Source organism: Vespula vulgaris, chromosome 14 (genome assembly GCF_905475345.1).
Source record: "Vespula vulgaris chromosome 14, iyVesVulg1.1, whole genome shotgun sequence".
In the NCBI taxonomy this organism is placed as follows: domain Eukaryota; kingdom Metazoa; phylum Arthropoda; class Insecta; order Hymenoptera; family Vespidae; genus Vespula; species Vespula vulgaris.
Window position 1 is genome coordinate 4,933,748 of NC_066599.1, and position 13,229 is coordinate 4,946,976.

At 35.0% G+C, this 13,229-nt stretch overlaps 2 protein-coding genes across 8 annotated transcripts in view; one reads left to right on the forward strand and one right to left on the reverse strand.

Moving 5' to 3' along the window:
• Positions 1-2,639: 2,639 nt before the first annotated feature.
• On the forward strand, positions 2,640-7,712 carry LOC127069105 (JNK-interacting protein 1). 4 transcript variants are annotated; one of them, XM_051005810.1, is made up of 8 exons: positions 2,640-2,915; positions 3,989-4,213; positions 4,732-4,970; positions 5,351-5,644; positions 5,712-5,864; positions 5,945-6,228; positions 6,312-6,490; positions 6,633-7,712. In XM_051005810.1, the coding sequence occupies exons 1-8, from the start codon at positions 2,833-2,835 to the stop codon at positions 6,703-6,705; spliced, it is 1,530 nt and encodes a 509-aa protein (XP_050861767.1). In that variant the 5' UTR covers positions 2,640-2,832; the 3' UTR covers positions 6,706-7,712. The 4 variants fall into 4 exon arrangements, with proteins under 4 accessions (XP_050861767.1, XP_050861769.1, XP_050861770.1 ...); XM_051005812.1 differs by having other exon boundaries at positions 3,989-4,201; XM_051005813.1 differs by having other exon boundaries at positions 2,641-2,915; positions 4,753-4,970.
• Positions 7,713-8,459: 747 nt separating this feature from the next.
• The window catches only part of LOC127069104 (circadian locomoter output cycles protein kaput-like), a 35,853-nt gene continuing 31,083 nt past the window's right edge, over positions 8,460-13,229 (reverse strand). For 3 of the 4 annotated variants that reach the window (XM_051005809.1, XM_051005807.1, XM_051005806.1), the window contains one exon: positions 8,460-13,157. In XM_051005809.1, the coding sequence (XP_050861766.1) occupies positions 13,065-13,157 (93 nt within the window). In that variant the 3' untranslated portion in view covers positions 8,460-13,064. Of the gene's footprint in view, positions 13,181-13,229 lie in introns of all 4 variants that reach the window. The other variant, XM_051005808.1, reaches the window with a different exon arrangement.

Genomic DNA, 13,229 nt, shown 5'->3' on the forward strand with positions numbered 1-13,229 from the left:
CTGTTACTGAAATGAAAAAAATTCTTAGGAAATTTGTGCTGTAATAAGTTTTATAAAGCATCGATGTTAAGCTTGTATTCACGTGCAAGGAGTATATTTTGAAATGATAAGATAAATACGTTCAACTTTTCATATTCTGCGAAGGAAAATGCGCTATTACCTATTTTATTTGTTTATAACTTCGTAATAAAGCGTTTCTAATCGAATTTCAAATATTTTTTTCTTATCGTGTACTATAGAATAGGCTCTATACACACAGATGTGTAGAGTTAATTAATCTTACTGCATGTTTCTTTTTTTTCAATAAATCATTTAAATTTAAACAATTTAAAAAATTTGTTATTGCGATATATATGTAATAGTACGATCGGTTACCATTATACCTCAATCTATATGGATTATTCGTTACATGCGATTCTTTTTATGCGGAAAAAACCGTGTACCTAAATAGATTTTGCTAGTATGAAAAAAAAAAAGAAAAAATACTCAACAAAAAAGTCGATATATGTTCTAAAGATATTTATTTCACATATTTTCACAAAAGAATAATAATAAAAATTCTAAAAAACCAGAAATAAATTTTATTCTTTATCATTATCTGTACTGTAATCCAAAACAATCAACGTTTTCATTTTAATTGGCACTAGTGATCTTCATCAATCGAAACATTTTGAAGTTTTTAATCATTAAAGATTATAGAGAAATATATTTTCTGATTGCGTAAAACAAGAGATTGATAAAACTCTGTAAATCGATAAAATTTATTAGGATTAGGAATATAAGAGGGATTATGCATATAAAAAGTAACGCGTAAATCGAGGGATAGATGTATATGAGATACAATATCAGTCAAATGGACACCACAGCTTCTGTTACACGATACGATCAAGAATAGAATTCTTTCACGAATTGACCTTCAAAATCGAGCGATTTATTGCTTCTTGATTATGTCCTTTGGGTTATGTCGAAGTTCAAGTTTGATCATCTAACAATTCTTAAACCACTGAAGTGTTTCAAATAGAAATTCGAGAGGTCATCGACGAAATTGAATCGCCATTATGTGAAAATGCCATAATAAATCTAAAAAGAACGAGATATGCAAAGAATTATGGTTACCATTTGGCTGATATTTTCATATATCTATATTTATAATCGATTATACTATGAGTTACAAAGATTTTCAAAAATTGTTTAAGTTTAAATGATTTATTTAAATGATTATTTATTATGTAACCGACGATAACTATCTCAGTAATAGTATAATAACGATATTATATAAGTTATAATTAGTATAGTACAATTAATTAAGTAATATTATAACTTTCACATTATATAATTTTCTTAAAGATTTAAAAAAATATCATGGAAACGGTGTTGATATATTGTAGAAATTAATCCTTCTATATCCAAACTAATCGAATTATTCTAATTCAAAACACAGAATTATTATTATTGTTATTATTATTATTCGTGTTAACGTTTAATATGAGAATGTTAACGAAGAAAGATCGATCGAATAATGCAAAATCTTTTATTGCGCGAAACCCTTTTACGTTGCTCATTGTTTTCTACATCAGTGACTTTCAATTACTTACTGCCCGCATCGAAATTCATCTGCCGTTTCATTTGTCGAGACGAGATTTTCCTTTATGACATTTCCCTTATAACGGATCTTTAAGCTCAAAACGAGACGTAACTTTAACGAATTAAAGAAGATCATTAAAAAATTGACAGTGGATTAATAATAATCAATGTTAAAGTAAGAGAAAACAAGTTAAACGTAATTCTACGGGTCACTTGTTGCTACAAAAGATCTCGCGAATATCCTTTGGAACGTGTCCTTCTAAGTAGAAGGATTAGCCTCCTTCGAACAATGAAATCTTTCTTGTTCTTACCTACATCATCTGTTGCGTCGAGTCGTTATTAAATTCGACCAACAATCTTTTAAAATCCTTCTTTTTCAGTTACTTTAGGAGCAATTCCGAAGAACTATCGCTGAGAACATTGATTTTCATTAATTAACAATATTACAAAATAAAAATTATTATCGCTCGTAGAGAGTAAGAAAGGAGCAAGAAAGAAATCGAAAGATTCCAACATCGGATTAAAAAGGAGGAAAGGAAGTCTAGAGCATTTAGTATAAGCAAACAGAAGGATCCTCTTTGGCAGGCACTCGGCACGAATGGAAGTAAGATATTTCGCAGTAGAAAGAAAGAACTTGATGCAATAACAAGCTTTTTCGTTTCTTAATATCGAGGATAAAATTGAATAATGGAATATTATAGAACGAATGGACATATAAATATTTACTACATACGTATGATATATTAGATATCTACAAAGTTTATACTCATGATCGAAAAGCTATTCGGTCAATCTAGAAACAACCTTCAACTCATGGGATTTCTTTCGGGTTAAAAGCTACTGACCTATTCGAACATTCGAATATTCGACTGGCGGATACATCGAATATCGATGAGAAGGCTAAGAGGAGGAAGAGGATGAGAAGCAGGTGGAGGGAGGGATCGAAACCGTTTGGGTTGGTTGCGCGCGTCTTCTCGGTACGCAGGAATCAATATAGGGGGTGTCTCTTAGTTGGGGTCGCTAGCAGAGAGCGATAGCAGTGCTGTTGTTTCTATCACTGGCATTGCCGAGGAGGAGAAGGAGGAAAACGATAACGACGAGGACGGCGACGGCGACGACGAGCGACGACGGTGGCGACGAGAACTCGCTGTGGTCATTTGTAGCGACATCTGACCTCGTCGTTGCTTCCCCGAGGGTCGTTCCTCGTTTCGAGCGTGTCTTCGTCGTCGTCCTCTTTATCGAGGAAGAATGGCCGATTCCGAGTTCGAAGAATTTCGGCATTATTTCGAGAGGCTACCGCAACATCTCAAGGCACCCCTTTCGAATTACACGTGAGTAATACATCTACCCTTTGTGGTAACGTCTGTCGAACAAATTCGATAGAATAAATCATGATACGATAGAGAAAAACGCGATATTCGTGTGCGCGTAACAAAATTATTATTATTTGTTTATTATAGTCTGAGAAGAAACGCGAGAATTAGAGGGTTTTTCTTCTCGAGGAATTAAATATTCACGTGAAGTCGTAAGGCTTGGAATTTTCTCCGTTGCTGATATCGATCGGCAACGAGGAACGTTATTCTCCCATACGACTTCTCGATGGGATCAAATCTGATCTTAAATTCTAAGTTTTTCTTTTCAGTATTTGCAAGGATCCGAAACGTCGATTAAAATGATTGTACCAATAGCAGCCTTGCCTCTTGATGCTTTCGTCTTTTTCATTTGCCCTACCCTCGTAACATACGAGCGACGATGCGTATACGTCGGATACCATCATGCGCTAATTTCGCTTTTCCAATTGCAAGCGAAATTCTTCGTCAGAACAGACATCATTTTTTGATCTCGATCGCTCGAAGGGAAAAATCTTAGGAGAGCGTCAAATTTTTCGTTTCTCGTTCGAGCATATATAGCTGCAGGTGCAAAAACACTCATCGACGAGCTCCTTGCTGGGTGCGAAAAGCGCCGGCCTTTCGAGCTTTGATGCACTCTTCGCATATACATATGTACATCTCTATATGCATACACTCATGCGAGCAACATCGTGAGTGTATGGGGTCACGATAATTCTTTCCAACGATCGACAGGAGAGCTACACAACTTATCGACCTATCGGATTAAATTCTTTTCGATTTCTTAACCTTCTTAGTGTCAGAGATCAGTAGATTTTATTTGGACGTTTCTGGTTCAGAAACTAGGTCGTAAGTAGACAGATGTTTAACCAACACGCTTTCATCCGTCGAAACATTTTTCAACCTAGATATTTTTCATTCCGAATAACGTACCGTTAGATAATCGATAAGAACGCATCGTATACGATATACCTATGTGATTTCTAACGTAAATGATTTTAAATGATAAAATAAAATCAATCGAGGAAAGACGCATTGCTACTGTTCGTATACAGGCTCGTGCACGATATCATACTCGATGACTCGCCTACGTCATCGCAAGGAAGCGACGGTGAAGTCGGGAGGTCCTGCGACGGAGTTGCCGGGGACTCCGAAGACGAGGATGTCGTTGCGATACATCGTCATGATAATCAGAGCGGACACACCTCGGCCGACGATAGCGAGGATCTCGATAATCATTGCTCCATCGTAGCTGACAGTGACTTTAGGTTGGTAACATCGTAAGTATTGGAATTTTTCCATACTTATTTCTTTCCTTTCTTTCTCTTTTACCTTTCCGAATAAAGATTTACGTCTTCGTATCTAAATGTCTTTCTAGATGATCCATGATGATTGATTTATGAGTTACCCGTTAATTGAATGCGAATGTAACCCAAACACACACGTTCCAAATAGAATCTATGCACAGCACAAAAAACACGGTCCAATTACAATCTCGATTCGTAAACGATTGCACGATTGACTGGAGATTGTTCAAGTGAATTTGAATTCGAACGTAATCGATATTCCATACAAAGCAATAATTAATATATTCGATGTTTCGTCGAACGTTAAAATTAAATAAAATAAAAGAATCCATAATCGAATTGTTACGCACTCGCTCGGAGGAAATCGTTTATTTGTCTAGAAGAAAATGTAAATACTTATTTGAAGATGGCTGTTTGCCAGAAAATACAGCCTCAAATCGCATGGTGAATGGTAGCTTAGCTCATATACGACTACCCTTGGGTGACATTAGCTTGTTCGGTGGACTGAGCAGCAGGGGTCGATCGGCAGGCGGCCCTGGTCCAGGTGGAGGTGGTGGTACATCGTCGTCGGGAAATGGTGGTAGAGACAGCGTTGTCAGCGACGTCGGTGATTCCTGCTCAAGTTTGAGTTCCTGGCCGACGCCGGAACACGTTCCAGCGAATAGGCCGGGGAGTGGTAGCGGAGAACGTAGACGTCGAAGATTGCCGGAAATTCCTAAAGCTAAGAAATGTAAGCTATGCGAGATACCTTTCCCTGATTAAAAATTATCCATTTTCTTGCAGCACGATGACAATAACTGTCTTTTCCGCGCCGTATTCTTTTTCATCTTTCCTACCTTAGTCGCGTCTCGCGATCGATATCATGGAATCCGACCACAGAACTGTCGACCACAATGAAAGAAAATCCACGAATGTATGTAGATACGTTTGCTCGCGTTAAACCAGTCTTCTCGTAGGAAACGTTCTAAGTCTAAGATAGTTGTTTCATCGCATTAGTCAAGTTGTCATATTATTTTATAATAATTTGGAATGAATTTAGTCATGTACGGCAATTAATCGATAAAGTCAAAATAACATTGATGCGTAATCAAGGCAATTGGCTTTCGTCAGGTATACCCATCGGGCAGATGTCAATGCAAACGTCTTCCTCGTTGGCGGACGAATTGAGTGCTGCAACAGGCTCGACTAATTCAACAGGTTCAAACTCCGGAAGGCCTCATCTCGTTCTACGAAAATGTCATCCTCGATTGCGACATGAGGACAGCTCGCCGGATAGCGAAAGGATAGCTACGGATAGCGGGCATTCGACCGCCCATTCGCCTGATAACGGACCCAAAAGTGTATCGCCGATACCGTGCAATACTTTGCAAAACACGGACTCTGTGTCGCCTAGTAGCACGCCAGGTATAACGTTCTCACTACTTGCTTTGTGTTATTTTTATCGGACATTTAATTAAAGGTCTTATCGCAGGAAGCGGAGGAGTACCGTTCACGCAGTTGGAGTTGCTAGAGGCTACGCATCGAGGATTGCACAAATTCGTACCTAGACATCACGACGAGATCGATCTCGAGATCGGTGATCCGATCTACGTTCAAAAGGAAGCGGACGATTTGTGGTGCGAAGGTGGGCCTCTTTCCTCTTATATTTGCATTTTTATTTTTAATTGCAAGCATGTCCAAACGTTCGTTCATGCATCTTCGAAGGCGTCAACTTGCGAACGGGCAGGCAAGGCATTTTTCCTTCGGCCTACGCAGTGGATATGGACTACAGCGACTTTGATCCTTCGGCACCGAAGGTGAAGAGAGAGAGATATCTCTTAGGTTACTTGGGCTCGGTGGAGACCCTGGCACACAAGGGTACTGGCGTTGTTTGTCAGGCTGTTCGCAGGATCGTCGGTAACTCATCAGAGGAGTCACCAGTATCGCAGAGTTGCATACTCGAAGTGTCCGATCAAGGGCTTCGAATGGTGGACAGGAGTAAGCCGCGGGTAAAAGAAACGAATGAATTACGAATAAAGTAGTACGTAAGGATTAACTTGAAACGATAGTTATTTTTAATCTCTTTTTACAGAAAAATCAGGGTCCTTGTCACGATTACTTTTATTCCCTGAAGAACGTTTCTTTTTGCGCCTTTCATCCGCGTGATCATCGTTACCTCGGTTTTATCACGAAGCATCCGACGTTGCAAAGGTTTGCTTGTCATGTGTTCATTGGTCAAGAATCTACAAGACCCGTCGCCGAAGCCGTCGGGTGAGTTAACAAACGTTCCTCCCTCCCACTCACGTTCTCTTCGTCTAGTTTTTCTTCTATTGTTTTTTCTGTTTTTACACAAAATATATTACGTAGTAAAGAATCATTGCTCGACACACCGATCGTCCTTTTATATTTGCAGGCGAGCCTTTCATCGATTCTATACGAAATTCATCGAGACTGCTTTTCCGATAGAGGACATTTACATTGAGTAATCAATTATTTTTGTTTGGCCTGGCCTTGTGGCACCTATGGAAGCGAAGACAGAATAAAAGATCTTGATGCTGCTCCTCTCTCCCTTGTAAATAAGTTTCCCGTTTAGCTCTAAATAAATAAATAAATAAATAAATACATACATACATACATGTATATATATATATATATAAATACATATGTATGTATGTATGTATGTATGTACACACACACACACGCAAAGATGAAGAGAAAAGAAGAGAAAACAATAATAGGCGCCAATCAAACATCCAATCGTATACAAATATATATACATGAATACATATATATGTATATATACGTATATATGAGGGTACACACACACACATTATGCATAATCCGTATGTATCGAGTTAACTACGGGAAGCATTGCGACGGGACCGACGCCTATTTGTCCACAAATTTTCATTGAAATTATATTTAATTTTGTTGTTAATTATGCGATTGTATCATTTGAATCGTTGTTGGCAAGGCTGTTAGTTCCGAATTAATGTTAACTAATGCCGCTCGAAGGACGGATATTGTTTAGTGATTTCAATGTAAAAACGATATCGTCATTGATCGTTCAAAGAACGAACACCAAACGAATCCTTAATCTCGCGTCGATCTTTTCTTCTTTTTTTTTCATTGCAAGAAAATTCGCAGAGATATCATTTTTGATAATATTTCTTTTCTTGCCTTCATCTTTTCTTTTTTTTTTTTAAAGACAAACGATATCTTTTCGTGTTTGTCAATGAGAAGTCATCACGAGGATTAAGGATTCGCAAGGAAGTCGTGCTTATCCCGATGAAATTATGTAAACATTACGAATTAGCAACGAAAACCACGTAGAACGATAGAACACGTAAAAAGCCACGTCTTTTTAGAAGTTAGTAGTATATTTTTCTATGTTTCTTTGCGGCATGCTCTCTGACCTCCTTCCCCTCTGATTGTAAAAAAAAAAAACACAAAAAAAAAAGAAAGATTTCTTTGTAATTCCCGCGGAACGGACGTTCTTTCTCTACTTTATTATATTCCTCCTAATATTCCTATCTAATTCTAATCGAGATACGGAAAAAGATGAGCGTTTCATCGAGAAGAAAATGAAAAAAATATATGAAAATGAGTACACACACACATATATATATATATATATATATATATATATATATATATGTATGTACATATATGTTGTATATATAAAGAACGCACATTGGCCTCTATTGTATTTACGAATATCGTTATTATTGTAACGCGCCGGTATTTCACAATAATAAAATCGACAAGTTTTTGTTTCAACACTTTCCGAGTTCATTTTCTACGAGATTGTTTACTCGAAAGTTCGTAAACGATCTTTCTACATCATAGCCCTCATACGTTGATTTTTATTCGTACGTCTATGTAATAAAATAGTCTACATTTTTGTGAAACTAGTTTTTTTCACGTCTTAGAATTCTCAAAATCATATTTCTCTATTTCTTAAGGGTCAAGGATATGGATATGTAAATGTTGGAGAGAGTTGGAAAACGATTCTTAATGATCGTTCGTATTTGCTTTTGCTTTGATTTGTGCTTGTTTTTTTCATTCCATCATATAATTTCTACATATATTTCTTTCAGGTAGCATTATTTACAAAAAAACATGTTTTCATCTTCTACGAAGTCTTAATAATTCAGTCTTGATACAATAACTATACGTTAACATGATCCCCAATCGTTATAATATTTTTTTCATATTGTTTACATTAAAAGTTCATCTCTTTTTTTGTATTTTTTTTTTTTTTTTATTATCATTACATATGCTCGCTTCCATATACGTTTATTCGCCTTTTACGTGTAGCAACATAAAATATTATTTCATTCGATGTGAGTTCGAACGAACTGTCATAAATGTTTCTTTTTATTACCTTTTTATTATCCGATTTTTTCTTTCGCTAATAATTTTTCCTTCGTGACTCTCTCTCTCTCTCTCTCTCTCTCTCTTCCTCTCTCTCCCTATATTATATATATAAAAATTTATTTACACTTTCCAAATATAAGAAAGAAAATGCAATTTGTTTTTTTTCGGTATTTCTTTTCTTTCGTAACTATGTCTTTTGAGTTATTTTCATTTTATGTTATTTTCATTGATTGCTCTATCGAAGGGCTGGGTCGTAACAAATACATAACCAACAAATTTTCGTTGCGATAGGATATTTAGAAAGACTTTTCTATCCGAAAGATTGTTTTGACAAAAAAACATTAAATAACAAGTCTTTTGGAAATCCTGCAATTTCTTTGCGCAAACATCACTCATGCGTAGAGATATATAAATTACATTTGTCCAACAATAATAAATAATTATGATTAGCCCCAGCGATGCGTTCGAAAACGGATTTTTGCAGTTTTTCTTTTCTTTTTATTCTTAACATTATTTCTTTTCTTCTGCTTTTGATAAAAAAGAAAAAGAGCAGAATGTTTAAAGGAGGAAGAAAAGAATTTTTCTACTACAATAACGTTACCGGTATAAAAATAAAAATAAAAAAATAAAGATAAAAATAAAAATAAAAAAAACCAAAGAAGAAAAGGAAATGTTATACGAGGAAGCTCGATATTGAATTTGCCTAATTTTCACTTAAAAATAAAAGAAAAGAAAAGCCACTTTATGCGTACAATTAGCGGGATATAAAATATAACATAGTTATGTACAATATTATAAAGTTATACATACACAAATTGGTTTTATAAATTAAGGGCCAGTTAAATATTTCGTTTGTTAAGAGCAACAGAAGAAAAAATATATTAAGAAAAGTTTCACGATTTCATGTATCAAATATTTATAAAATATCCGATTTCCTGTATTAGTCATATAAATATATACACGCTAAGATTTCTTTAATTATTGACTTTACGTCTATACTTTTTTAATATTTTTGAAAGATAATTGGTCAAAATATCCAATTAATTAAAAAATACGCGGTTTCGTATAAGAAAAATTAAAAATTATTACATTTCCGGATTAATCAAAAGTCGAACGTGAAATCAGGAAACTTTTCTCAATACGTTTTTCTCTCTATTGTTCCTAAGAAAAGAAATATTCAACCGGCTCTTAATTTATAATTAATCTGTGTGAGTGTGTATGTTCTTACATATTATCAATAAATCCTGTGGGGTCGCCTGCTTTGTATTACACCGGGAATTTAACTATTTTATCGCTTATCACCGTTTGTACGAATATCATTATTTTTCTATTTTTATCTTTCTTTCCTCCATCCTCGCAAGATTTCGTCGCACGTACTCGCAAATTTAATTTTTCTTCTTCTTTTTTATTCTCGCAATTATAAAATTTATGGCAATGCGTGATAAAACACGTAAACGATTTTCTTTCTCCCAAGAATTCTCTATTTTATTTCCCCCCTCTCTCTCTCTTTCTCTTTATCATTATTTTCTTTTCTTAACTTTCCATTCGCAACGATAAATTTTGAAACGCTCAAATGACGACCATATGAAATCTAAATGACTCGACTGTTTCATAACAAAATATTGATAATATAAAAATGCGGGAAAATAGAAACGTTCAAATAGATCCGTTTGTCGCATAGTGAAAGAGAAAGAAAAAAAAAGGAAAAAAAAAACAATGAAAAGAAAAGAAAATTACAGAAATTGTCGCCTTACCGTTTCGCGCATAGCTTCTTTATAAGTTAATATACATTTTTTTTTCCTTAAATTTCTTTCAAACAATTTATTTATTTGCCGCGATTGCTCTCTCGCTTTTCCTTTTTTTCTCCCTCTAAAATCCCACCCGCACTTTGATCTTCATAGCCGGATCACCCTGAGCGTTTAATACTTATTTTTCTTTCTTTCTTTTTTCTTCTTCTTCTTTTTAATGAAGAACAATAATAGCAATAATTCAACAGCAAAGGCAACGGCAAATTAAGCCTATTTACAGCGCGCTTTCAAAGTCACAAAAGTACATAAAAAATTTGTCTAATTGTTACGATATGATCGTTACACTTACAACAATACATAAACGTAAAAAATAGAGTAGGCTCAAAGAGGATGAGAGAGAGTGTGGCATGATGGTGTGTGGGAGGGGGGGGGCAGGGTATGTGGAAATATGACATTGACAGAGAGCTGCGGGGTTACATCGAACACAGATAGTTTGGACGTTGGACGTTTTGTACTATAAGATCACGAGAATTATTTTTCTTTCTTTCTTTCTATTTTGTCATTACGGTTGACTGGTTAGGAAAGAGGACATTCGGAAGAGCATTTTTTTCTTTCTTTTTTTTTTTTATCTTTTCTCTCTTGGAGCCATAGCAATGGGGAGGAAGGGTAGAAACCGGACTTAACCCACTTCTCCAAAAAAATAAAAAGTAAAAAAGAAATAAACTTTTTTGTTTCGCTCTAATTATTAGAACATTGCACATTACGCTCTCCTCTCTTTTTTCTCCTCTTTACTTCTTACTACTTTCGCTCTTAATCGTTTTAAAATATGAAAAAAGACGAGAAAATTTAAAATATGCAGAAATATGAGAAAAGAAAAGAAAACTCGAACAACGGACAATCGGAATATGTAATAATTTGTAAAAAGGTGTACTAAGTTTTGTTGTCGATACTAGTTAGTATAAAACAAAAAAAAGAAAATTAAAAGAATAAGAAAAAAGGAAAAAAGAAAAAGAACTATACCAGTCGCCGACGTTATTCGCAATCAATTATCGATAAATCACTTGGAGAAATAATTTAGATATTTCTATCCTTTTCTGAAGTTTCTAACGTATTACGTTCATTTATAAAGAAAAAAGGTCGGGGTAAGCGATCTCCCGTTTGATTCGAGAATAAGTTGTCCTTGAATAATCCTGCTAAAACCTTTTTTCTTTTTTCGCTTCCGTTAGTTCAAACCTTTGTTTGGCAGGAGTCATTGAAAAGATCTTTATTGAAAAGTATGATCGCGCTCGTTACAATTCATGTTTCTAAGAAACAATAAGTACTAGTAAAATTAATTCAGTTTAAAAAAAAAGAGAAAAGTGAGGATTGGAAGAGCAAATATCAGTAAAAATTAACACGGCCCAATCCTCTATCCTCCAAACGGTTGAGATAACTATTAGGTCTAGCAGGAATAACTTTTATAGACGGTTGTTTGTAAAATTCACGTGAATTGTAGTCCAAAAATTGGATTTTATGTACAATAATCATGTATAAATCGAACAGCGATCGATTCCTTCCCTTTTTCATATTCTTTTTCTGTTTTTCTTTTTTTATTTGTTTGTTTGTTTATTGTTCTTTTTCTTTCTTATCACACACACGCACGCGCACACGCACGCACGCACGCACGCACGCGATAATCACATAAAAAGCAGTACTAACATAGTACAAGATTGATCACAATGCCAATATTAAAGAACTAGTCAAATCTAAAATAGTACACCTTTTTCAAGAGATTGAACACTTATACACACAGTCTGACATAAAATATAGATCAAAAGTATCGTTTTTTTTTGTTTAAACACGAATAGGATTTGAATGAGATATTGACAATCTCGTTCTTATGTATATACCTTAGCATCTGTATTTGTGGGGAAGGTATTTTTTATGCTCGAGATAGAAAACGAAGTTTGACCGTCTCTTTTTATCTTCTTCTCTTTCTTTCTCTACCTCGTTCGATCTAGTGTTGTTTCGAAACAGCTAACATTGTTTTATCAGCTAACATTATTCATATCTACAATGTTTTTATCGTAAAATTTGAAAATTGCCAACACTGCGTAACACTCAATCGTTCGTTTCACTTATTTTTTGTCCTTGTATCGAACGAATGATCGTTTATTTTTATTATAACTGATAACTATTCTTCACAGTCGTAAGCACTCACGAAATCGATTGAAAAAAGGTCTTCAATTCGAATCTCTAGCACCAACGTAGTACATTAAATAAGCTTTCAACGGTAAACTTTTTCTTCTTTTTCTTCCTCCTTTTTCTTTTTCTACGTATTACTTGATCCTCTCACGAAGATCGGTCAGGCGCAATCCTGACGCTTCCTCAAAAGTCCCCGTTGTCGATTTACACGTTGTCTCTTCAAACAGTTTGAAACAAACAAAACAAAACAAAAAAAAAAAAAAAAAAAGAAAAAAGCTGGTGCAATTCGATGCATATTGCACATATGTCGATCGTCGTTTCTTTTTCTTGCTTTCTTTCCCCTCCTTTAGAGTAACATAATAAGATTTATAAGGCTCATAGTTAATTCGGTAATTTGGCAGAAGGAGGTAACACACTTAATTTCCTTCGGGCGAATTTATGGGGCCAAAATGGCGCCTTTAACATACAAATCGTTCGGGGATATCTTTGCGATACTTTTTAAAGTTACGTACGTACATACGTATATACACAATTCAGACCCCTATATTGTGCTTCGCATTGACTTGTATGTTGCGATGATCTTGTTGTAAAGACTTTAGGATTTGTTTTTGCATCTTATGTTCAGCCTGCAATCGATGTAAGACATTACCTATGTAGAAATAATTCAACATATATACATATACAGATGATTCGTTAGA

Excerpts from the sequence above, each read along its gene's own strand:
- LOC127069105 (XM_051005810.1), top strand. The coding sequence starts at position 2,833 with ATGGCCGATTCCGAGTTCGAAGAATTTCGGCATTATTTCGAGAGGCTA. Across the intron at positions 2,916-3,988 it reads GCACCCCTTTCGAATTACAC|GCTCGTGCACGATATCATAC; the intron begins GTGAGTAATACA and ends GTTCGTATACAG. Across the intron at positions 4,214-4,731 it reads GACTTTAGGTTGGTAACATC|CTTGTTCGGTGGACTGAGCA; the intron begins GTAAGTATTGGA and ends GGGTGACATTAG.